The following is a 26705-nucleotide window of genomic DNA, read 5'->3' as shown; positions in this document are numbered from 1 at the left end:
TCGGCATTTTATTTAGAAATGCTGGAGTCTCAACAGTCCATGGGAGGGGAGTGTATGTGATTTCTTCCATAAAATCTTAATGATTTATATAGCACTTCATCCCCAGTTTTGTGTAAATGCTTGAATCAGTTGCCTGAATCAGAGCTTTCACTCTTTCTGTTGAATCACTGTGACTTGAGCCAAAATGGTGTTGACAAGTTCCTCCTTTTGCAGCAGTTTAGTAATATTGACAGTGCTTATGTGTAAGCACTACAGTTTAGGCTAAAAAGCATTTTCATAGACATATTAAATTTATTTTATATCATGTAATGCATCATAGGCTGATTTCACTGTTATGAATATTTCCCCTTGGTGCTCAAAAAAGGTGCTTAAGCAAACCTCAGGCTGGTCTGTAATGGAAAAGATAGCTATCTTTAATTTTGAGTCAAAAAGTATTTTTCAAAAACTGTTTTGGTGGTTGGAAGAAAACAACCAGAAATTTTAAAAACAGCCTTGAGGGATGGTATGGGGAGGGAGGTGGGAGGGGGGTTCAGGATGGGGAACACATGTACACCCGTGGTGGATTCATGTTGATGTATGGCAAAACCAATACAGTACTGTAAAGTAATTAACCTCCAATTAAAATAAATAAATTTATATTAAAAAAAAACAGCCTTGAATTATATGTCCACAAATCTCTTATCTAAATCCCCATTTCAAGAAACAACAATATACTCTTGAAACTAGACTGAATTCTGGACTTCCCCCCTTTGTATCCCAGTGTCTTTCCTAGGGTACAAATGGGGGAAGGACTTTGGCCAAAATCACACAGCCTATGAAAACCAGAAATATAAACCAGCCCTGTATTCCATACTTCCTTATTGCCACCAACATCAATATAGGCCTTTTACTGTTTCACCTTTTAATAACTCATTTCTTTTTTCTGAAACAGCATGATATTCCCTAAAGGAGTATGTTATTTGCATGAGTCACAGAGGCTTGGAGTTTGTCCCTGTACCAGTAAGCAAATAGACAGAGGCTTGGAAGCAAGATGCAAGAAATAGCCTTGCGTGTTATCTTCAGCCGCCCATGTACTTGTTTTTAATTGCTTTAGTCCTGCCAGTCCTTCTTAGCTCTTCACTGTTCTAGCTTCTGGGTTTAGGACAAACTGAATAAAAGGATGAAGTGTCTGCTGCATGGATTCCCAAACACTATTTGGAGCTGCTATAGGTTTCCTAGATTTTATGTTGAAAAGTAACAAAGAAAAATAACACTGCCATCTGTTATCAGAGTGATGAGAAAGTGGATGTCAATAGCTCTCAGAAGGAGGGCAGGCAGTGTTTCCCACCAGTGGAGGTGCATTCAGTAACAGGTTGGTCAATGGAATAGACTGACATGCCTAGAAGGAGCCTGAGTCAACTCACTTCTGTCTTGGGTCTCACAGAGGTGGCAGAAGGTGGAAAGGATAGTCCTGGATGATTCCTCTTTCTTCTGGGTCTCTTTTCACTCGTCCTCAATTTTCCTCCCTCTGTTTCCTATGAACCCTCAAGTATTGTCTTTGTTCTCTCTTCTTCCCAGGGAAACTCAACTCCACTGCATCCCAAGAGACACAGAATCCCAATCCTTGCTCCCTTCTGGAATCTCACCAATGCTATCACCTTTGGCTCGGCCGGCTGCTAATGGAAGCTGTCCTCTGCCTGGAGCTGCTGGTTCTGAGATGAGGAAGAATGAGCTAGGGGCTAGAGGAGGGAGTTACCTGGGGCCAGTTCAGACTTCTCAACAATGAGAACAGGTTGCCTAACTCATTGCCTAGAAAGGAAAATTGAGTCTTCATATTCTTCTCAAGGCAATGCAATTCAGTCCTATGGACATGAATTTGAGCAAACTCCAGGAGAAAAATGAAGGACAGGGAAGCCTGGTGTACTGCAGTCCATGGGGTTGCAAAGAGTCAGATACAAATTAGTGACTCAAGAAGAAGAACAACAACAACCACAGAGTCTCCCTATCAGCTTTATTTTGCTCCAAATGGACACAATAACTTTGGCATGATCTGTAAGGGATATCACCTACCATGTTCATTAGGAATGATAAAACCAGTGATGAATTAACTATCTCCCATTGTATGTCATAGATGAAGGTAGTCACTATTCATTTTCTCTCAGGTAGGTATTACTAATTTTACCATTTTATCTAAGGAAATTGGGACTCATGGATAAAAGTTAACACCCAGTTACTGAATTACAAAACTAGGTTTTGAACTCTCATTTTCCGTCAATAAGCCTGGTGCTCTTTGCACTCCATCTAAGCTGTTTGGTTGAAGAACCAACATAAAATGTTGAAATGAGCTCAGTAAGGTGTGGATATAACCATGTGGTTCTTCAATACACTGGTGTGCCTTTTTGCTAGTTCCTTCAGCAAGGCATGCTCTTGACTAAGAAACCTTTTTTTTGCTCATGTTTTTTGTCCTGTTCTGGGAACCATCTGACTTCCCTCTTCCCTTGACTGTTTCCTTCTTACCTCTTGGAGATGCCTTCAAACCCCAGCCTTATTCTTTCCTAACTCAGTTACCATTTTGTTTCCATCACAAATCTTCAGTTTGCAATTATCTTTGTCTGTTTATTTAAAAAATGTTTGTTTGTTTGTAGTTGTTGTTATTAGCTTAAATTCTTTGGGATGACAAGGAACTCATCTGTCTCATTAACTTTGTAAATCCACTATCCAGGGTTTGGCACAGAGTAAATGCCCAAACACATATTTATGGAATAAATGAGGGCTTTGAAGGTTCAATTGTCAGAAAAAAGATGAGGGAAAGGCAGCTGCTATTCTTTGTGTGTCAGCAGCCACTATGTGAGTGAGCCTCCAAGAAAATTTATGTCCCTTTGTTTTAATGGAGACACTAAGAATCTTAACCAAGTTTACACAGCTGATAACTGGCATAGGCAGGTGTCAAACCAGGCCTGTCTGCTGTTTTTTGTCCTTTGTCCCCAACCCAGTGGAGGTTCACATTATAGATCAGGCAGACAAACTGTTTTTATAATGTTGGATGCAATAATTCTTCAAATATATTTACAGCCTGGTTTTCTTTTTTCTTTTTTTAGAAATGGTCATATTGAAAATGTCCTGGAATGATTACTTGTTTGGTCCTGGACATGTTGCATGACACAAAGGAAGCCCAGGAAAACTGCCAGTGACTGAACTGATGGTATGTATCATAGCGAAATTTCTTTGAGCTAAATTTATAACACTGTGTGCCCCGTCTAAAGAGTGTTTCCTCTTAATCTTTATGAAAAGTTGGATATTATGGATGTCCCGTTCTCTCAGGCGAGGAAACAGACTTAGAGAACATGGAACTAAATGTCCAAGCCCAATTGGTAGGTGGCAGAAGTGTGCTCTGAGGTTGGGTCCTGCTTTAGCTCCTGCCCTGTGTGACCTGATGTGCCCCCTGGACTGTGGTGTCACTAGTGCAGACCCTAGGAGCAGAGTCTATAATGGGAGGAATGGTTTTCTGGAGGCCCTCAGAACGACTCTTCAGAGGTGAATGGCAATGCTTTTCCCATTTGACAAAAGGAGAACTCAAGAGTCAGAGGATTATCATTTTATCCAGAGCATGGACCATTTGGGAGGCTTATCTCTCAGGGCTCGTACATTTCTCCTGCATGGTGCTGCAGTTAGGGATAATAATTTCATTATTTTACCTGTTCTCACATTTCCAGGCTGGAGGAACAAGCCAGTCAATGAAAGCTCCCTGAAGCAAACCCAGACAGAGAATGGATGAAGCAGGGGACCCTTTTCCTAGTTCTCAGCTTGGACACTGGTTGGAGTTCCTGCTCTGGCCATCCTGTTCCGATCCCAGCCGCCTCTGCATGTTTATTCCCAAACTGAGTGGTCTCCTCAAAGAACTCACTTCCAAGCTTTGATCATTCCTTCTGCTAATGATCAAGGGAAATGGGAGAAATTGAGGGAAATGGGAGAAGCCCATTTCCCACAGTGGTTACAGGTTCACACCCCAGGATGACTCTCCAGGATCCAAGTGAGTCCCAGTTTGTCTCATGGAGAGGTCATAAGGACAGAGCCTTGCCCTGTTCTAAGGGGATAATGGAACCAGCGTGGTTGGGCTATGCCCCCTGTCTTTACTTTAAGACTAAAAGTTGGGCTCTGTATTGAGACCCTGTTTCTCTTGGGTCCCTGGATTTCTTGGTTAGTCAGGAGGGCTTGTTTTGTGGGGGTGATTTCTTATAAAACCTTGGAGCAATCCTGGCAGTTGGATCCTGATAGCCCCACAGTGATGACAGAGACTGGAACAGCGAGATGGGAAAGCTGGGTTGATGTTTTCAGCCCCATGGGCAGAGGCTGGTTCCACATAGGCTGTGTTGGAATGGAAAGGTTGTTGGTCCTGGTGCCTGAAGGCCTGGAGGCAAGTCCTCTCTGTGGCTTAGTCTCTTCATCTTTCAAGGGGTTAATGATACTTCTTGCCCAGGGCCTTGGGAGGGGCAGACCCAGGGCTGCCATGAATGGTTGTGCACAGCCCACTTCAGAGGCTGTTACTGCATCACACTTGATCAAATGCGTTCATGGCATTACAATTAGATGACACTGGCAAAAACACAGTGGAACGGGATAAGAATCACAGGGGGAGGGACTACTCTGGTGGGCCAGTGGGTATGAATCTGCCTTCCAATGCAGAGGATGTGGGTTCAATCTCTGGTCAGGGAACTGAGATCCCACATGTTGGGCCACAGCTAGAGAGCTGTGCCACAACTAAGACCTGACACAGCCAAAAATAAAGAAATAAATGTTAAAAAAAAAAAAAAGAATTCCAGGAGGAAATAATCAGTAGGTGTTTCTTCAGGGTCTGGTGTTCCCCTTTTATGGATGGAGAACTTGGGCCCAGCAAGCCAGGTTAGTACATAATTTAGGGGACATGAGGAGCAAAGTCTAGATTCAGATCCAGACATTCCTGGGTGTCTAGTGCCTTCTAAGAAGAATTAACATTGGCCAGATTGGTTTTCCTGTGTGTCCTCAGCTTGATCCTGGTGGACAACCTGTCCCCCGGCCTCTCCCCCACCCCCTCACCCCCACCCCTGGTTACTGCCCCTCCCTGGGCTATTATCTCAAAGGCAGCATACGGGGCTCTTCAACTCTTCTGTCCTCAGACCCTCTTCCACCCACATCCCATTGGCTGCTCCTGCTCCCACCTCTCCCACTGGGCCCTGGCACAGTCTTCCACTGGGCCCTGCCACGAGGCTGGAATTAGGACTGAGTAGGATCATCGAAGGCAGTGGTAATCCACTCCAGTGCTCTTGCCTGGAAAATCCCATGGGTGGGGGAGCCTCTTAGGCTGCAGTCCATGGGCTTGCGGAGAGTTGGACACTACTGAGCGACTTCACTTTCACTTTTCACTTTCATACATTGGAGAAGGAAATGGCAACCCACTCCAGTGTTCTTGCCTGGAGAATCCCAGGGATGGGGGAGCCTGGTGGGCTGCCGTCTCTGGGGTCGCACAGAGTCGGACACGACTGAAGCGACAGGAGCAGCAGCAGCAGCAGCAGGATCATTGAAAAAGCAAGAGAGTTCCAGAAAAACATCTATTTCTGCTTTACTGACTATGCCAAAGCCTTTGACTGTGTGGATCACAATAAACTGTGGAAAATTCTGAAAGAGATGGGAATACCAGACCACCTGACCTGCCTCTTGAGAAACCTATATGCAGGTCAAGAAGCAACAGTTAGAACTGGACATGGAACAACAGACTGGTTCCAAATAGGAAAAGGAGTACGTCAAGGCTGTATATTGTCACCCTGCTTATTTAACTTCTTTTTTTTTAATTTTATTTTTAAACTTTACAATATTGTATTAGTTTTGCCAAATATCAAAATGAATCCGCCACAGGTATACATGTGTTCCCCATCCTGAACCCTCCTCCCTCCTCTCTCCCCATACCATCCCTCTGGGTCGTCCCAGTGCACCAGCCCCAAGCATCCAGTATCGTGCATCGAACCTGGACTGGCGACTCGTTTTATACATTGCCTTATGATCCAGCAATCCCACTGCTGGGCATACACACTGAGGAAACCAGAAGGGAAAGAGACACGTGTACCCCAATGCTCATCGCAGCACTGTTTATAATAGCCAGGACATGGAAGCAACCTAGATGTCCATCAGCCAATGAATGGATAAGAAAGCTGTGGTACATATACACAATGGAGTGTTCCTCAGCCATTAAAAAGAATACATTTGAATCAGTTCTAATGAGGTGGATGAAACTGGAGCCTATTATACAGAGTGAAGTAAGCCAGAAAGAAAAACACCAATACAGTATACTAACGCATATATATGGAATTTAGAAAGATGGTAACAATAACCCTGTGTATGAGACAGCAAAAGAGACACTGATGTATAGAACAGTCATATGGACTCTGTGGGAGAGGGAGAGGGTGGGAAGATTTGGGAGAATGGCATTGCTTATTTAACTTCTATGCAGAGTACACTGTGAGAAACGCTGGGCTGCAAGCAGCACAAGCTGGAATCAAGATTGTCGGGAGAAATATCAATAACCTCAGATATGCAGATGACACCACCCTTATGGCAGAAAGTGAAGAGGAGCTAAAAAGCCTCTTGATGAAAGTGAAAGTAGAGAGTGAAAAAGTTGGCTTAAAGCTCAACATTCAGAAAACGAAGATCATGGCATCTGGTCCCATTGCTTCATGGCAAATAGATGGGGAAACAGTGGAAGCAGTGGCTGACTTTATTTTTCTGGGCTCCAAAATCACTGCAGATGGTGGCTGCAGCCATGAAATTAAAAGACACTTACTCCTTGGAAGGAAAGTTATGACTAACCTAGATAGCATATTCAAAAGCAGAGACATTACTTTGCCAACAAAGGTCTGTCTAGTCAAGGCTATGGTTTTTCCTGTGGTCATGTATGGATGTGAGAGTTGGACTGTGAAGAAGGCTGAGCGCTGAAGAATTGATGCTTTTGAACTGTGGTGTTGGAGAAGACTCTTGAGAGTCCCTTGGATTGCAAGGAGATCCAACCAGTACATTCTAAAGGAGACCAATCCTGGGTGTTCTTTGGAAGGAATGATGCTAAAGCTGAAACTCCAGTACTTTGGCCACCTCATGCGAAGAGTTGACTCATTGGAAAAGACTCTGATGCTGGGTGGGATTGGGAGAAGGAGGAGAAGGGGATGACAGAGGATGAGATGGCTGGACGGCATCACCGACTCGATGGCTGTGAGTCTGAGTGAACTCCAGGAGTTAGTGATGGACAGGGAGGCCTGGCGTGCTGCAATTCATGGGGTCACAAAGAGTCGGAGATGACTGAGCTCCTGAACTGAACTGAACTGAGGATTCTATCAAGGAGGGAGCTACCTTTGTTTTGGAAAATGCTGTTGTAGTCAGACTGATGGCAGAAGGGTAAGAAAGGAGAAAACAGGAGATGGCCAGAGGATCTGCATATAGAAATAACTCAGATTTTGCCTTCTCCTTGAGACCAATGCCTCTCTATTTAAAATTGAATCATGTGTCCCCTCCCCCAGCACGGTTGATCCCTCACTACTCCTTTTTCGCCAGTGCAGTCACCATATCCTAATCTACCCTGTAATTTGCTTATTTATTACTTTATCTGTGTCATGTCCCTCCCTCTAGACTATACTCCTACAGAAGGCAAAGTCTCTGTTTGCCCAAATACCTCCCAAATTCCTAGAGTGGGCATGGGATGCCCCATTTGTTGATTAAATGCATGAATTTAAGGAAAAGAAGGAGACCTGAGCCACAGTCCAGGCAAAGAGGTCAGCAGATGGACAAGGAGTATATTCAAGAGAGAGAACTCTTAAGATTTAACTGCCCACTGGGAAGTGTTGGTGAGATGCCTACCTGAAACCTCTGTGTGTGTGGTATGTCTGTGTGTGAGAGTGTAAGTGTCTGAAGGGGTAGGAACAGCAGGAGGGAAGGGAACTCAGATCCACAGTCAAAGCCAGAAGCACACACACACCACGATGGGAAGGTGCTGGGAGGAGGCTGGCCTGCCTCTGCTCTCACCAACAGAGGCTGCCCAGACCGTGCTGCCAGACGAAATGCCTAGGGTGTGGGGGGGCAGCAGCAGCAGGGGCTGTGGGCCCCTCACTGAGGTGCATAGTGTATTCTGCAAGCAGGGGCTTCATGGCCCCTCTACCCTGTGAGATTGTACAATGAGTTTATCCTCATCTTGGCTGGAGGACCCTAAGAATTAGTGAAGTTCAGACACTTGCCCAAGGAGACCTGAGCTTCTTCCCTGAGCTGCACAACCCCCATGTGACCTGATTCTGAGTTTTGAGTCTTTCCCAGCTGTGTAATCTTGGGAGAGTCTGTTATCGTTCTCTCTCTTTTAAAACAATCATTTATTTATTTATTTTTTGGCTGTGCTGGGTCTTCATTGCTGTGTGGACTTTTTCTCTAGTTGCAGCAAGCAGGGGCTACTCTAGTTGTGGTGCCCGGGCCCGGGCTTCTCATTGTGATGGCTTTGCGGAGCACCGGCTCCAGGCACACAGGCTTCAGTAGTTTTGGTTCCCAGGCTTAGCTGCTCCGAGGTATGTGGGATCTTCCTGGACCATGGATTGAACCTGTCTCCTGCAGTGGCAGGCAGATTCTTCATCACTGAGCCACCAGGGAAGCCCTATTAGGTTTCTCTTATGTACCTTTGTTTCCTCATCTGTAGATGGGCTAATCAAGGTGACTGCTTTGCGAGGTCAGGATAAGGTGATACTTGTGATCCATCTACTGGTCATGGAATCCATCTGGTGGGTGGTGGCCCACATGAGACAATGCCAGGGACATATCTGGCTCCTTTGTATCTTTTGCCAAAGGCAGGCCCTGACCAAAGTTTTTCTCAATTCCTGGAGGCTTCAGAGACTTGACCAGCATCATAGCTGCCAAGGGTTAAGCCGTGTATGGCTCTGCAGTTGGGCAGGGCCCAGTCTGGCCCAGAAGCCCCTCCCTGTAGGCGGTTGTGCTTTCTGATTGTGCAGCCACCTGCTATATAAGGCCCCTCACACACCTTCTCCAGCCTTCTGCTGGGATCCACCTTCTGCAGGGCAGTCTCTGGGCCAGACAGAGAAGGTAAAGGAGTGGGGCTGAGCTTTGAAGCGGGGCCCAGCCTGGGAGCAGCTGAGAGCAGGGGAAAGGTGTTCAGAGCTGTCTGGGGTCCAGGGCGTTCTCTTGGTTCTCGCTGCTTCAGCAGTGCCCAGGAGGGGAAGGCTGGAGTCAAGAGGTACTGGACTTTGCTCCGTGTGTTCGTGGTGTCCTTCTCGCAGTTTCTGTGAGCTTGTGCTCCTCTGTGTAACACGAGAGCGATTGTGATAGGACCCTCTCAGACTGCTGAAAATGTCCAATGATAAAATGAGGGGGAAGGACTTTGCAAAGGGGTATACAGATGCGCTTGCTCTCATTTTCCCTATGGGGCCCTCTGCCCTGGCCCCCAGCTTGCTGGCCCCTTGGTCTCACCACCTTCAGTCTCTGTCTCTCTGCTGTGTGTTCCTGGGCAGAGTCCTGACCACTCTGGGCCTCCATTATGTCCCTCTGAAAATGAGGCTAATCATCAGGTCGGTACCTGGGCTGAGGTGATTTGTGCACTTAATTGATGTGGCTTCTGTGGCCTCTTTCTCATTTTTCACCCTAGCTCCTCTTCCTTTACACCCACAAGGCTTGAGATGCCCTTCCTAGGAAGCCCAGTCCCTGAACCTCTCTGCACTGGGGTTCTGTGCCTGGAGCGGTGACGGCAGGGGAGGATGTAGGGGACAATGCATAGAACATCTGCCACAGCCTCCAAACCAAACGTACTTTTTCTCCTTGGATCTCTAAATATTGGGGCCATTAGATAATTGATGGGCCATCTGTCTTCCCTGACTGTGACTAGTTTCTCTTTCTTTTCACTGACCCCTAATAAGTTAACTAGGTGATCATAGTGTTGTGCGTGTGTGTGTGTATGTTGGGGGGGTACATGTATGTGTGGTTGGTGAAGTGGGATGCAGGCGGTGGGTTGCAGCGCCCAGTAGAAGGTTTGCTGCTCTTTAATAAGTGGCAGTTTTCATGGTACAACTCGATTTTGGACCTGGAAGGACCCCGAATGGAGTCCCACTTTTGGTCTTACAAGCTGAATGAGTTTGGGCAATTTTCATTATCCCTCCTTCTGCAGGTTTTTCAGCTGGGGAGTAGGCAAAAATCTTTATAGCAGCACTGTGCCCTGGGGCTTGTTTCATACCTGTACTGGCCAGTACAGCAGCCACCAGCCACAGGTGGCCACTGGGCACTGCAATATGGCCAGTCTGAGAAATAATGTTTCTTTTTTATTCCTTCGATGAATCCAAATGTAAGTGGCCACATGTGGCTCCTGCCTCCTGTTCACAGGATAAATGAGCTAATGATAAAGAAGGACTCAGTGCAGAGCCAGACAGTTCCCTTTCATGCTGCTTTGATACATGGGCAAATTTAAATTTTAGGAGCTCTGATTCAGGATATTTATTTATTTAATTTAAAGTATAGCTGATATACAATGTTGTGCTAATCTGCTGTAGGGCAAAGTGACTCAGTTTTACACATATAGGCATTCTTTTTTAAAAAATATTCTTTTACATTATGGATTATCACAAGATATTGAATATAGTCCCTTGTGCTGTACAGTAGGAACTGTCTGTTTATCCATCCTATATATAGTAGTTTACATTTTCTAGTCTCCAGCTCTCAGGATCTTAATAAATACAGCTAAACCTTACTATTAGACAACTTACAGGTTCAGAGAGGTTGATGACGGACCTGTCAGAGGTGCGCTGGGACCTTTGGGTCTGGGGCTTTGGGAGTCATGTCTGTTGGAGGCAGTGTGGAGTGAGGATTAGGGATCTGGGCCAAATCCAGCTTTTATTCCTCTCCGGAGTGTGACCTCGACTTTGAGTGCTTACCTAACTTCTCAGGGGCTTAATTCCCCCCTTTGAAGTAAAGGTGATCCTAATAATAGTACCTGCCTACAGAGATGGAGGAATTACATGAATCAATGCAAGTAAATGTTCAGAACAGAGTAAGTGCTCAGTAGGTATCTGCTTATTGGAGTGGTGATGGCAGAGACAGAGCCCCTAACGGCATTATGTGAAAGTGGCAAGATTCCAACTAGAGGATGGACACTGTGCTCTGGGAGAGCACAGTCCAGCTTTCTTCTTGGACGCCCATCCTCAGTGGAGCTGGCAATCATCTGCCTGCCCATTTTGTATCTGTAGTGGCTCTGTAGGAAATGCCCCAGGCTTTCGTACCTGTGTATGTAGATACCTTTGTAGGCAAAGGGAAAACTCAGATTCTTGTGGGTCTAAAGGCAGGTTTGAATCTGTATCGTGGCTCTGTGCTTCCAGTTGACGATGTTGATTCCTTCCGTCACAAGGTTGGGCTAGGTTTGTTGAAGTGTGATTGCAACCCTAGGGGATATCACGCTCTAGCAATCTTCTGAATCCCCGGACTGTCTTCTTTGTGCCTCTCTCTTCAGGCTTGAGGCTCTGCAGCCACAGTTCTCGTCTTCAGGAGGCATATGTCCAGAACCATGAAGAGCTTCCTCTTTGCTGGTATCGTCGTCGTGCTCACGGTTGCAGCTGTAGGTGAGGGAAACCACGTTGCTCCCTTTTGGAATGAAGACCCCATTTTTCATCTCACCAGACTCTTGTCAGTCTTGGTGCTCTGGAATCCCCTCAAGTGACCTCTTGTCAAGATGTGGGCAGTGAAGACTGTGAGACCCCTTCTTGCACACTGCACCCTGTGATACCACTCTGTGCTGTGGGTCAAGGTTGGGTCTTCCAACCGGAGAATGGTAGACATCTCACAGCTTAAAGTTTGGGGGACCCCAGAGGGAAGGGATGCTATCTTGACTATTCTTTTAACGTGAGGTAAGTGTGGTGCTTTTTCCAAAGCAAACTCTATTAGTGTCTCCTGAATGTTGACGATGCCAAATATTTTGTCTCCCCAGATACACTGCGCTGTATACAGTGTAATTCATTGAAAGACAGCTGTGTTGCAAAAAATGCCACGGAGTGTCCCTCAAATGCCACCACCAGCTGTACAAGTTTCTCAACCAACTTTTATCATGGTGAGCCTCAGGCACTGATCATTCTCATTTCTGGAACTTGCACAGGGCAGGTGCTGGAGGGGTTGGCCAGGAAAAGGAAGGCTAAGGCTGGGCTGTGCACGGAGAGAGGGAGTCATGAAGGCACCTCCCAGGAGAAGCAACATGCAAGTGTCCAGCCAAGCAAGCGGACAAGCCCCTGTGGCTCCTTGGAATTGCTTCCTCTGGCTGAAACCTCATTGTAGGCCCATCCTAATGGACATGAGAAGCAGGGACAGCTCTTAGCTAAAGTATAAGCAGTCAACTCTCTCTAGGTGCTTTCACTTTTCCATTTTCTGCTCCCCTTTCCTTCTTCTCAGTGTTCCTTCCTGTTTCAGATTCAACATACTTTCACTCTGACTTCCTTCCAGGGTATTTTGCTTGTATGATTGTTACAGCTCTCTCAGAGCATTTTGATTTATTTTTAACTTTTTATTATGACCATTTCAAACATACACAAAAGCAGGAAGAGGAGTATAGTGAACTGTGGTCCTGTGTCAACAATTAACATTTTGCTATTTTTTTCCCATAGCATTTTTATTCTTTAAATTTTTACTGAAATATATTTGATTTACAATACTGTGTTAGTTTCAGGTGTACAGCAAAGTGAGTCTCATACACACACACACACACACACACACAAATTCTTTTCCATTTTAGGAAAATGGATTCTTTTCCATTATAGGTTATTACAAGTTATTGAGTATGGTTCCCTGGGCTATTCAGTAGGTCCTTGTTGGTGATTTATTTTATATATAGTGACATGTATATTTTAATCCTTAACTCCTAATTTACTCCCCATAGTATTTTAAAGAAATTTAGATAACATATTATTTCCCTTATAAACACTTCATTGTTCATCTCTGGTAAGAACTCTCCCCTGCTTTTTACATAACTACCATACAAGGATCACACCTAAGAAAATTAGCTATACTTTTAAATTTTAAAATTAAGGTGACCTTAAAAATGTTCACTATATTTCAAAGATATTGAAATATAATTGATGCATTGGAATTTGGACCCAAACAAAATTACATTTTGCTGTTAGGTCTATCGTGCCTAGTTTGTTTAGTAAGATCTTTTCTTTTTTTGCTCAATTCCATTGAATGGTTGGAGAAATAGGGGCATTTGTCCTGTAGCTGTCTCATATTCTGGCTTTGCTTGATTGCTTCTCTGTGATGTCATTTCACTTGTTCCGCTCGTCCTGGTATTTCCTGTAAACTGTACTCATGCTGTTCAGTAGAAGTTTTTTTCAGTGATGTTAATGTGTATATCAATGCTGTCTTATATGTACATTCAGGTATTGATCTCTTGAAATATAAGGAAGTGATTTGTAACTGACCACATAGAGCTTTATAAATGACCACCATATTGCACAGCTTTGGTCTATAAGCTTTGCTAGTTTCAGGTTCAATATCATGTTGTATATAGACCCACCACATCTGCTTGGCTATATTTAGAGATGTTAAGACTGATCATTGGCTTTGGGGGTGTCAGTGTGAACCATCCACTTCACCCATCAGCCTTTCACCTGCACTTTAAGCTGCAAGATCTCCCGTTGAAGCCAGAAACTACTTTTTGGGGAAGGATTTTTTCTTTTTGCAGGAAACTCTCTTCAGTGTCCCCTAAATTGCACTGAGCTGAGAGTGTATTTTCTGTCCTTGCCTAAAGCAGTTGCTCCCTGAATGCTTTGTACCCAGGACTGATAGTCTGTGTTTGCCTTTGTGTAGGAGAACACACCACATGGTATGAGGATCATGCCTGCTCTGAAGAGAACTGCAGTAACACCACGGTTGAGTCTTTCACGGTCTATGTATCTGAAAATGAAACCTTCCACTTTGAAAGCCAGTGTTGCCTAGGAGAGCCATGCAATCAAACCAGTAATACCACCGGTGGGTGCTGGCCAAATCTTCCCTCTGTCCTCCCATATCCATCCCTTCTTTCACGACTTGTGATTGTCAAGCTTAGATGGATACATTAAGCCTAGGCACTTCAGTGCATAGTTGGGTAACATTAACAGCTGACATACAACAATTACTTGAGAAACAAATGAAGAAAACCAGCACTAACATTATGCTTTCCGTTTCTCAGTAAAGACAGAAATCACAGCTCTTCAACCTGTGTGGGAGGGCAGTCGCTGCTAATTAGTAGCTTTCAAATTTTGCGGCCTCACATCCTCTTTCCAGATGCTAAGTCTTGAAAATTATGGAGGGACCCCAAATAATTTCTGTTTCTGTGGACTATATCTATCAATATTTACTGTATTAAAAATAAGGCTAAGAAATTTTAAAAATATTTGTTAGTTACTGCTGCTGCTGCTGCTGCTAAGTCGCTTCAGTCGTGTCCGACTCTGTGCGACCCCATAGACGGCAGCCCACCAGGCTCCCCCGTCCCTGGGATTCTCCAGGCAAGAACACTGGAGTGGGTTGCCATTTCCTTCTCCAAAGCATGAAAGTGAAAAGTGAAAGTGAAGACGCTCAGTCGTATCCAACTCTTAGCGACCCCATGGACTGCAGCCCACCAGGCTCCTCTGTCCATGGGATTTTCCAGGCAAGAGTACTGGAGTGGGTTGCCATTACTAAAAAATAATAAAACCCATTACATGTTAACATTAATAACATTTTTATGTTATTAGAATAGAAATAATTATTTTCCAAAACAAAATATATTTAGTGGAAAGAATGGCATTGTTTCATGTTTTTTCAAAGCACTTTAATTTCTGGTTTAATAGAATACAGCTGGTTCTCAGATTTGCTTGTTCATTTATTCTGTTTCAATCTCACATGTCATGTTGCCACTGGAAAACTCCATTGTATTTCCCTGAAGGAAAGACAAAGAGGCAAAGAACATCTTAGTATCATCATGAAAATAATTTTGACCTAGTGGACTCCCTGGAAGGATCTCAGGGATCCCCAGGAGTTCCTGGACCGTCATTTGAGAACCACTGGCTTAGATCAAAACCTTTGTTTTGAAGAGGAGAAAATGTGGCCATAGTCATAGAGCATGGTTCATTAATAGCAGAGCTGGGTCTCATATAATTTTTAAAAAAATCAAAGTCACGATGATAAATAATTACTTGATTTCATTTGTTCAGAGCAAGATTTAGTAATAGTCACACACTTGTTGGCTAAATCCAGAATAGCTGGCTAATGTTAGTTTTAGCTCAAAATCTTACCTTTCCCTTCTCATCCCAACACACTCATCAACCACAGTTCTTGAAGAGTGGATGGTCTGTATGGGCAGATCTATGAGGTTAAGTGCTGCAAATACTTTGGTGAGACATGGGAACAGGATGACTGGTATTTTTATGGCAGGATCGGAGATTCCTGAGCATGCAGAGAGACCCTGAGAGGTCTCTCTGGCTAGCATCTTTGTCTGCATTTCCCCTTCCACTCCAGGCAATACCATGATCTTTGTGATAACATTGTTCTGAGTTAATGATTCTTACTCTACCCAGCTTCTCCACATCAAGCGGGGTCCAGAAACATGGAGTGCCCTGCGTGTTATGGAAATAATGAAACTTCCTGTAATGAAACCCGGAAATGTTATGGAGAAAGATGTGTCAGTATAATTGCAGAATTTACAAATGGTATGTGAATTCCTTTTTATGGGACTTGAATTTAAAACACAGGTTACACCTTGGATCATAAATTCTGGATTCACAAAAAAGGCCTGGTGGAGATAGGATGAGGAAATACATTTGGCCAGGGTACCTTTGAGACAGTGAGGCTGTTAATGTAGACTTGAGTTGCTTGCTATTTTTGGCTCCTCAGTCCAGTGTCATTCCTCCTGGGCTGTCCATATTTTGAATTCTATTCTCTTTATGACTTGTAATCAAACCAGGCTCATTTAAGGGCATCATGTCACTCCTGGCATTTATTTCTTTACTAGGTTGAGCTGTTCTGTAGGTGTGGGTGGGTTTGACTTTTATTACTTTTCATATGTAACTTCCCTTCTCTACCTGTCACTGAGAGGTGTTGGCTTCTGAAAACCAGAGTTGCCTAGAAGGGAGACTCAAATTGGGCTTTAATACCCAACCAATTGGAAAAAGAAGAAAAACAACATTGAAATTAAAAAGCTATTTTACATTTTAGCTATGATCTATTCCCCTTGGTCATGGTGTAAATCAACACAGTGTTTCCTACTTAAAAAAGTCACTGAATATTTGAAAATGAACAATAATGATGATTTCTCTAAAAAAAATCCAACCAACTGTTCTTTTCTACAGGAGTAATTTGATAGTAACTGTTATGAGATACAAATGAACCATCATACAATATAAAACTAATAAATATTATTCTTTAAATATTCAGACAAATGTTATGCATGATTATTTAAATAATAATACATTTATTAACTATTACTATTAGCCAATTACTAATGCTAATATTACTGATATAACACTATTAGTGTTAGTTAATTACTGTTAAAGGGCAACTTCCATGTCCTATGGCTCAATGCAATATAGTTTATTTCTTGCTCATGGAGCAGTTCATTGCAGAGTCCAGGGCCCTGGATACTTTTCATCTTGAGGCTCCAGCCCCTACTCACTCAGGACTTGGCAGCTCTTTTCTGTATTCTTTGCATCTCACCAGCAGGTGGGGTAAGAGGGGGAGTGGAGGAAGGCAGGAAGGTTATTACAGGCAATGCCTAGAAGCGAGTTCCTCACTCCCTTCCACCTTCTGTTGTCTGGGACTCAGACTGCCCTGGAAGGTGGAAATTTAATCCAGTGGTGACACAGCAGGAAAGGAAGAGGCATAAAACTAAAATGAACAGTCAGTCAGTCTCTGCCACAGTATGCCTTACAATAATAAGAGTTTAAAGAGCACCAATATCCAAGTACAATTTGATTTCAACTTTTGTTAAATGGCAGTTATGGTTTTGGAAATTGATGCATAATTGTAATTGCAGATTTCTTAGTGGGGCCAAACTTCATACTTCTCCTGAACTTCTTTTTACTTAAAAAAAAAAAGATAGACTTAATTTTTTAGAGAAGTTTTAGATTCATAGGAAAATTGAGAGGAAGATATATTTTTTCTACAATTTTTTCCCCTACACATATATAGCCTTCCCCACTATCAACATCATCCACCAAAAAGGTACATTGTTATCATCCATGAGCCTACACTGACACATCGCTATCATTTAGAGTCCATTAGGGTCACTGTTTGTGCTGCATATTATATGGCTTTTGACAAATGTATGATGACATGTATCTACTGTCATAGTATCGTGCACAGTAGTGTCACTGACCTGAAAATCCTCTGTGCTCTATCTAACCCTAACCCCTGGCAACCTCTGATTTTTCTTTACTCTTTCTATAGTTTTGCCTTTATCAGAATATATATGGTTGAAATCGTATAGTTTGTAGCCTTTTCAGAGTGATTTATGTCAGGTAATAATATGCATTTAAGGGTCTTGATGTCTACACAGCTCTGATGTCTAATTCTAAAGCTTTGCCTGAAGGCAGCAATGGCATAAGAAGGACTTGCTGTTTCTGCTTACCTTATTTGAAGGTGTCTGCAAAGTCCCAGGCCTTGACTTAATCTGAAAGCCAGACAGATCAAAGTCATCATAAATGTAGGATTTTGTTTTTGTTTTTGCCCAAGGTCACTTAAAAAAATACTGCAGACATGTGCCAAGCAACATATCTTCCTCACAGACTCTAATTCAACCTTCAACACTGATATTTGATCTAAAACAGCAATGAATTTCTTTCTTTACTGGTATTTGGAAGTTTCTCCTTCCTTCTCAGAGCAAGGATGGAGTCAGCCTTGAACTCAAATTGTAGCCCTGACTCTAACAAATAGCCAGTCACTTCCTCCAGCCCCTTCCTCCTCTGTGAACTGCCTGTCCTTCAGGACAATTTGGCTTGCAGCCTTCAAAGCAATCACAAAGTGTTGGACATGATTTAACGACTGAATAATACACATACACTACTATAGAGCAATACTGGCACATAATTGGTACTCCATAAAAGGTAGCTGAAATCACAATCACATCTTCTTTGCAAATTCCCTTGGTCTTTTCCTAGGACCTTACCTTAAAATAGAGTTCAACACATCATAACACAGATTAGGAGCAAAGACGTGGTAGTCTCTTCGTATCCCCTCTGACTGTTTTTCCTCTTCTCAAGGAAAACTCAGGTAGAGAGAACTCAGGTCCAGAGAGGAATGGGGATGGAAAGCAGAGCCTAGAGGAGTGGAGGCTAGGAGCAGTCTGAAGTGCTGACTTCTTCTTGGATTGAGAACAGAGGATTTATGGAGGGTCTGAACCTGTTCCTGCATTTCACCCCTTGCCAGCAACTCAGGAAAAAACTGAAGATTTGAGTCTTAGGTCCAGCTCAGGCTCACATCCAACTTCAGGAGCCTCAGTTTCCTCTGGGACTGGGTCAAGGAAGGGATCTAGACCCTCACCTCCATGGTCACTCTGCCATTACCATTACCCTTCAGTCATTGTTCTTGATCCTGGGCTCCTTTCTCCAAGCTCCTGTTTCAGGAACAGACCTGTTTCAGCTCTTGCAGGTCACTTGGGGAGGGAGGGTGAAGGGACTGTAAAGTCCTTACTGTCTCGTTTGCATTCACAGAGACGAAAACGCTCGTGCTGAAAGGTTGCTCCAATGTCAGCATCTCCACCTGTAAGTTCCTGGGTGCTGAAAATCAGACGTTCAGAGGAGTCACTTTCCGAAAGTTTGAGTGTGAAGACAACTCCTCAACCACCATTCCCCCTACGCAGGCCATGACCACTAACGCTGGCTCTCAAGCCTCCTTCACACCCTTGGCCCTAGCCAGCATCATCCTGCTAAGCCTGCTGCTCTGAGATCTGCATCCTCAAACACTCCCCTCCCCTGTTTAAATGCTCAGTGAGTAGCAGTAGCAGTCATAGCCATCCAGGCAATGTCCTGTGATAGCCACGTTATTCTTTATTATTAAAGCATTGGTTCACTCTCTGATCAAATCTGTCCTGATATGTTCTGGGCCAGGCTTCCTTCAAGCCACTGTCCACCATCACTTCCCAGCTCCTTGCCTTTGAAATCTTTGCACCTTTGTGTGTGGGCTCCCAGGACCGCCCTAATCCCTGCCCAGTTTGCTTCTGAGAAGCAGACCCTTCTGCTGTGCTGGCATCTTTTGCCTGCAATCCTGCATTTTTGGGGACTGACATGCCACTCTCCCCATCCTCACACTCAGGGAGTGTCCCAGCCATAATGCGCTGTGTTGATGCCAGCAGTTGTATTGGCTGTAGTCAGAGATCACAGTGACATTGTCTAGAGCCCTGTCACCATGAGACCCAAAGTGGGTGCACAGTGGTTGCTGAAGGCTGGCAATTCCCCTGCCTAGCCTCCCAGGCAGGGGCATAACGCTGTCAGTACCTTGCTGACCAGGTGTCACGGAATGGAACACGGCTACAGAGTCCCAGCCCCTCCTCTCGGAGAGCCTACAATCAGTGGCAGAGTCCTCGACTCCATAGCAGATACCTGAGGAGCAAGAAAACCATTTGATCCAATATGTACAGAAGCCTAGATTTAGTAAAAAAAAAAAAAAAAAAACTGGGGCAGGCAGGGGGCGCTTTGAGCTGGACTTGGAAGAATGGGGTTTTCTGTAATAAAAACTTATAAAGGTATAAACCAGTTTGGGTCTTTATTGTCCAGGCTTGCCAATGATGATTAAGACCAAAGCCCCCAGAAGGGCCGTCTGGTGGTAACTCATCACCACATTCATTCTTATTTACTTATTTGTTTTTTTTTTTTTTTTTAATTTTGAAGTAATTTTAGATTTCTCAAAGTTTCAAAAACAGTTCAGAGTTCTAGTACCCCCTCACCCACCTTCCTCTTATGTTCACATCTTAGATAACCACAGTACAATTACTGAAATCGGGAAATGAGCATTGAAACAATACTGTTAACTAATAGACCTCATCTGACTTTTGCCACTTTTCACTAATGTCCTTTCTCTGGTACAGGATTTAGTTGTTTATGTCTCCTCAGTCTCCCATACTCTGTTACAGTTTTGGAGTCTTTATTTCACTGACCAATTATTTTTTTAGAAATTTGAGGTTGTTTGAAGTTTTCTCATGATAAAATTGAAGCCATGTTTTTTGGCAAGTACCCCACAGAAATGGTATGTCTCATACCCTTGCATGAAATGGGACATGGGTATAGAACTCCAGTGCATCTTATCAGGAGCTACATAGTTAAAAAACATTATTTATTTGCTTGCACTGGGTCTTAGCTGCAACACATATGATCTTCAATCTTCACTGTGACATGTGGATTCTTTAGTTGTGGCATACAAACTCTCAGTTGCAGCATGTGGGATCTAGTTCCTGACCAGGGATCAAACTCAGCACCCCCTGCACTGGGAGCATGGAGTCTTAGCTATTGTACCACCAAGGAAGTCCCAGAAGTTACATGATGTTGACGTCATATCAACTGGTGATGCTAATCTTGATTGCTTTTTTAAGGTGACATCAGCCAGGTTTCTCCAACATAAAGTTATCATTTTTGTCCTTTGCAATTAATAACAAATTGTAAAACCATGCTGTTGTAACAAATGGATATCAGTAAAAAACAAAAACAAAACAAAACCAAAAAACTTAGGGGTTTAATACAAGAAAAGTTCATTTCTAAGTTATTTAAACTCATACAGATGTTCCTGACTAGGCAGCTCCCCTCTAAGAGTGAGGAAGTGGCCAGACTCTTTCTATCCTACAGTTTGGTTCTCCCATTTTCTGGGATTCTTGGGATCTTGGTTAAGTGTTCTGCATCCAGCTTATTGACAAGAAGAGAGTCTGGAGGATTATGCAGCCTGCCCCAGGGGTCAGGCCTCAATTACATGGCTTGTGAAGAAGTAGTTTATTTAAATGCAGCTTGCAGGATCAAGGTATCAGGTTTAGAGCCAGTATGGCTTGGTAGTGGGCTTCCCCAGTGGCTCTGAGGCAAAGAATCCACCTGCAATGCAGGAGACACAGGCGATGCAGCTCTGATCCCTGGGTTGGGAAGATCCCCTGGGGGAGGGCATGGCAACCCACTCCAGTATTCTTTCCTGGAAAATTCCATGAACAGAAGAGCCTTGGCATGACCTCTAGCATCAGAGGCATAGCTTCAAATTCCAGCCTAGAAACTTGGGCAACATATGTCATCTTTCCAGGCCTCAGTTTCCCACTTGTACTAAAGGGATAGTGTTATCACTATGACTAATGAATGGGGTTGTAAGAGCTGCCAATGTAGCTCCCTGGCAAGAAGCAAATACTAGTCATCAGCAAATGACTCCAGTTTGAAAGTAGCTCCCTCCATGCTCTAGGGAGAGAGAGGACTACCAGAAAGAGTGATGTGGAAGGCACAGCCCTGGCCCACTGCCTTCAGACCATGCTGACCTCACTGAGGTTATAGCTGCTTCTGTGTCTCAGGATCCCCCCTCCCTTTCCATTTCCTCCCCAGATCTCCATAGTTACTGTCACCATGACTGCACAGGCCACAGCACAGCTTGCTTACATCTTCATTTTCATGTGGCTGGTGACTCCAGCCGCCAAGGGCACCACCAGAGCTGACATGCTCTTAGAATCTCCTGGAAGTTCCTCACTCAGGCTTGATTCGAGGAAGAAGCAGTACTTTAGGGGAATAGCAAAGAGTCACACAGGAATGGGAATCAGGGTCCTGAGGTTTGGGAAGGCAGATGGCGGGTGAGCAGGGCTAGATTCTGGGAGGTTCCACATGGTGGAAGGACTCAGGCTTTAGATGGAGGGCTGAAGAGGGCCATGGCAGAGGTAAGTACAGAAGTAGGAATAGGATTGGGTTTTCATACTAGGAAGCTCTCTCAGATTGTAGGGTGCAGGTAGAAAGAACAGGAAGACAGTACAGGGAGGGAGTTTATTTACTTTTTAAACATCTTACTTTGTATTGGAATAAAGCTGATTAACAGTGTTGTGATAGTTTCAGGTGAACAGCAAAGGGCCTCAGCCATATATATACCTGTATCCATTCTGCCTCCCCAACTCCCCTCCCATCCAGGCTGCCACACAACATTGGGCAGAGTTCCACGTGTTATCCAGTAGGTCTCCATTGGTTATCTATTTTAAACAGAACAGCGTATTACATGTCTATCCCCAACTCCCCTAACTATCCCTTCCCTCCATCCTTCCCCCTGGCAACTGTAAGTGTGTTCTCTTGTCTGTGAGTCTCCTTTTTTAAATAAGTAAGTTCATTTTTATAGTAAGTTCATTTGTATCATTTCTTTTTAGATTCCACATATAGGGATGTCATATGATATTTAAGGGAGGGAGTTTAAACAGAGAAGTATTAGGGACCTGCCCAGGGCAAGCACTCTTACATGTTGCTATAACTGAGAGTAATTGATACCATTCTATGCACTTCTATTTGCACTGCTGCCTCTTGCCTCCTCACCCAGAGTAGAGAAAAGGGCAAAGCACCACTCCTGTTCAATGTCTACATTCCTTTCCTTGGCTATGCATAGTTAGCTCTGCATTCCTGTCTTCTAGGCTGGGTTTAGGACTTCCCACCTGGATAAAGCCCTTTGCTGCCAATTCCTCCTTAGTCCCTGCCAGAGCTCTGGGATAAGCCCTATGTCTGAGGAGCTCCACAGAATTCTGTATTTACATTGTACAGTTGGACAAATCATGAATCACTGAGTTTTATAGCTCTTTACAATTTACAAATTTGTCCAGGTAATTTTATTTAGAATTAGCTTTATTCATATATTGTAGGATTTGTGTGTGTGTGCTCAGTTATGTATGACTATAGCCTGCCAGGCTCCTCTGTCCATGGGAATTTTCCAGCAAGAATACAGCAATGGGTTGCCATATCCTTCTCCAGGATTGTAGGATTTACATACAGTAAAATGTAAATGTGTTGACTAATGAGTTTTGACAAATGTGCCCAGGTAACCACTCCTCCAGGCAAGATATAGACGCCCTCTCCCCCTGTATCCTCAAGGTCCCCCAGTCTCCTTGAAGTCCACCTGACTCTGGCCCCAGGCTTCCCCCTGCATCTTCACTGTCCCACCCTGGAAAAGTCAGGCAGCTCTTCTGCTCATAAAGCAAGTCCTCTACATATGAATCTCCAAATCGTAAACTTTCAAAGATGTGAATGTGCATTTGTGTGTCCAGTCACATAAGTTAGTTCATGTGTCTGGCAGACATTGTCACATGCATGGATCCTCTACAAGTGGCTGTGCTTTTGTGTACTGTACAGAGTACAGTAGTATAGCATCTTTATTTGAAGCTAGATCTGCTATAGAATGACTTCACTGAACTCCTTGCTGTCCAGCATGAGGAGCTTATTAATGAAGAGCTGATGGAATTGGAGGCCCAGAGAAAGCATGAAGAGAGACAAGAGGAAGAAATAACTGAATGTATCGCTGATTCTGATCATGACGCCAGTTGTCTTGCTGTTCACACTGTTTGCTGAACCCAGGGTAGGCAAGGCACAAGCTAAGAGGCTGGAAGAAGATGTGAGGAGCCGTAGGAAATGCAGACACATTTATTCTCTCCTGGCTGGCATGGCAGCCATAACATGGTCTCCCTCCTTGCTGATGCAGCAGCCATAGCAGCAGCCACAACACAGCCATAACATAACCTATATAATGTAATCATGATGCCGCTCCGTTGTGGCCCCAGTGAAGCAGCAGCCAGGGCTTTCATAGTGAAGTTCATACAGGCATACCACACACAGCCCCCAGGGCTTTTCCAGTGGAGCTTATATAACAAAAGTAGCCCCTGTCCAAGCGAGTACCTCCTGTCACACATGAGCAGTGCTATAAATGATCTCAGCTGTTACATAATCATTATTTACAAAATGTGGGGCAGGAGCAAGAGGCTGTGGGGTGAGAGAGACCGACCACGTCGTCTTGGCTAATTTGCTCTTTCCCTACACTGAAGAATCCAAGAAGATTAGTGATGCGGGGAATGGCAAGGGGCTTCTCTTTGTTTTTGGGGCCCAGGACCTGAAAGTAGACTGGTACACAGAGACTGCAGCAGCTGTTCGGCATGCAATCCACTGTTATGTCTCATCTACGAAAAGAAAGAGAGCTACTAACTAGACACCACTGGATCGTTTTTTCAAGAGAGCAGATAGAATTGAATTCAGTAGGAACCAGAACCTGTGCCATCAGTATCAGGCGTGAGTGAAATTGAAGATTGCCTTTCGTCTCCTACTGCTCACAGTCCTTCACCTCTATCATGTCCCTCGTCCTCTCCTTCCTCCAGGCAGTGACTGGAGGTTACTTGGCAGACAGGTTCTAGTCCGTTTACATGATGCCAGCCCCTGTATGCCAGCTGTTCTACTGGACTACTGTATTTTTCAAGGCGCAGTACTGGAAGATTATGTTGACTAAAAAATATTAGTCACAGTCTGTAAATAGTTATTTCATTTGTTGGAAATGTTTTGGACCCCCAGCCTGGGAGACAGTATCTCAATAGCTCTGAGGAGGCAGAAGTGCGAGTCAGGTTATACACAAGTTTGCAACAAAGCAGGGGGTGGGCAGGCAGTCTAAACATCAAAGATTATTGGTAAGTAAGGAAACTCAGATATCAAGTTAAGGCATTTAGCATTCTCCTATGTATGCTAAGACGTCAGCCTTTGGGCTCACTGGATTTACTCCTTTCATGTGTCCCTCAGCTATCTGGGAGCCAAATCCTGCTTCCTGACTGCTTATATCCTTAATTCCTTGTTCACTGTAAGGGGTGGCAGGTGAGGCAGATGGCTGCTTCTTGCATTTCCCCAGCTCTTCAGGATTCACTGTGGAGGGTGTCGGCAACTGCTGGATCCCAGGCATTGTGTTCCCTTTCCCACATTCACATTTGGAGGGCCGGAATCACAGATAGCTGTGACATATTTTTGCCCACCAATGTGTAGGAAATATTTCATTTCACAATTAAAAACATTTTTTTGTGTGTGGTTTTTTTTTTTCATGTATTGTGTGAAAACATTATAAAACCTTTTACAGTACGGTACTATATAGCCAGTTGTGTTAGTTGGGTACCTAGGCTAACTTTGTTGGACTTAACGAACAAACTGAACTTACAAATGTGCTCTCAGAATGGAACTCATTTGCAAGTAGGGCGCTTACTCTACTTGAATGAACTGAGGTGCTATTTGGCACCATCTAGACACAAGGCTGGAGAAGGCAATGGCACTCCACTCCAGTACTCTTGCCTGGAAAATCCCATGGACAGAGGAGCCTGGTGGGCTGCAGTCCATGGGGTCGCTAAGAGTCGGACACAACTGAGCGACTTCACTTTCACTTTTCACTTTCCTGCATTGGAGAAGGAAATGGCAACCCACTCCAGTGTTCTTGCCTGGAGAATCCCAGGGACGGGGGAGCCTGGTGGGCTGCCGTCTATGGGGTCGCACAGAGTCGGACACGACTGAAGTGACGTAGCAGCAGCAGACACAAGGCTATGGGCAACATAGGTTCTTGGGGGCTAGCTCTTCCCAGCAACAACTCTCCCCCATGGAAAGAGGAGGTCAGGGCACTGTTTCCACCAGGTTTCAAGACCTTTCACCCTGCCTTCCTCCCCGACACTCACTTTCTGGGTTCGGAAGACAGAAGGAGGGTGTGGGATTCTCTTCCTTGTAGACTGAAAATAGCATCTGTTGATTGAAAAAAAAATGACAACCTAAAAGTTGTCACCCTGCTCACTTAACTTATATGCAGAGTGTGTGTTAGTCGCTCAGTCATGTCCGACTCTTTGAGACCCCATGGACTATAGTCTGCCAGGCTCCTCTGTCCATGGGATTCTCCAGTCAAGAATACTGGAGTGGGTTGCCATTCCCTTCTCCAGGGGATCTTCCCCACCCAGGGACTGAACCCAGGTCTCCCGCACTGCAGGCAGATTCTTTTCTGTCTGAGCCACCAGGGAAGTCCAAGCTTGTCATATGGAAGTCAAATTCTACAAACTTTAAAATAGTTTTAATCTTGGGATCTGGCATCGGAAGAGTCCTTTTCTCTCTTATTGTTTTGTTGTTGAACTCAAGTTCATGTGCCTGATGTACAGTGAGGTCAAACAAACTAAAATATCACAGTTTGGAGCAGAGAAAGATTTACTGCAAGGGCCATGCAAGAAGAATGGGTGGCTTGACCTCAGAAAACCTGAACTCCCCAATGATTTTGGGGGAAGAGTTTTTATAGGAAAAATTTAGCCGGAGGTCTGCAGACTGTTGGCTTCCCCGGTGGCTCAGATGGTAGAGAATATGCCTGCAATGTAGAAGACCTGGTTTTGATTCCCTGGGTCCGGAAGATTCCCTGGAGAACTTTCCTCTGATTGGATGGGGTGTGGTAACAGGGTGGTGTTACAGGAATCTCAGTCATCAGTCCTTTTGTTCCAACCAGTCTCAGGTCTATGTGCTTGTGTTCAGTTTAAAGTTACCATCTTCTACCTGGGTGGGTATTCAAGGGATTAGATCTGATAGAGTGCCTGAAGAACTGTGGACGGTTTGTGACACTGTACAGGAGGCAGTGATCAAGACCATCCCCAAGAAAAAGAAATGGAAAAAGGCAGAATGGTTGTCTGAGGAGGTCTTACAAATAGCTGAGAAAAGAAGAGAAATGAAAGGCAAAGGAGAAGAGGAAAGATATTACCCATCTGAATGCAGAGTTCC

At 44.3% G+C, this 26705-nt stretch overlaps 1 protein-coding gene across 2 annotated transcripts; it reads left to right on the top strand.

Annotated features, from left to right (window-relative positions):
- The first annotated feature begins 8990 nt into the window (after positions 1 to 8990).
- LYPD8 (LY6/PLAUR domain containing 8) lies at positions 8991 to 19715 on the top strand. 2 transcript variants are annotated; one of them, XM_086413615.1, is made up of 6 exons: positions 8991 to 9075; positions 11483 to 11591; positions 11957 to 12076; positions 13822 to 13983; positions 15549 to 15680; positions 18678 to 19715. In XM_086413615.1, exons 2-6 carry the CDS (start codon positions 11525 to 11527, stop codon positions 18908 to 18910), a joined length of 714 nt encoding a protein of 237 aa, XP_086269741.1. In that variant the 5' UTR covers positions 8991 to 9075; positions 11483 to 11524; the 3' UTR covers positions 18911 to 19715. The 2 variants fall into 2 exon arrangements, with proteins under 2 accessions (XP_086269741.1, XP_086269742.1); XM_086413616.1 differs by having other exon boundaries at positions 9021 to 9226.
- The last annotated feature ends 6990 nt before the right edge of the window (positions 19716 to 26705 follow it).

The sequence above is a fragment of the Bos grunniens genome, chromosome 7, assembly GCF_055505025.1.
Source record: "Bos grunniens cultivar Pamir isolate PY7600 chromosome 7, Bosgru_T2T1.0, whole genome shotgun sequence".
NCBI classification, from domain to species: Eukaryota; Metazoa; Chordata; class Mammalia; order Artiodactyla; family Bovidae; genus Bos; species Bos grunniens.
Note: the sequence above shows the minus strand (reverse complement) of the source record. Positions and strands in the feature narration are given on the sequence as shown.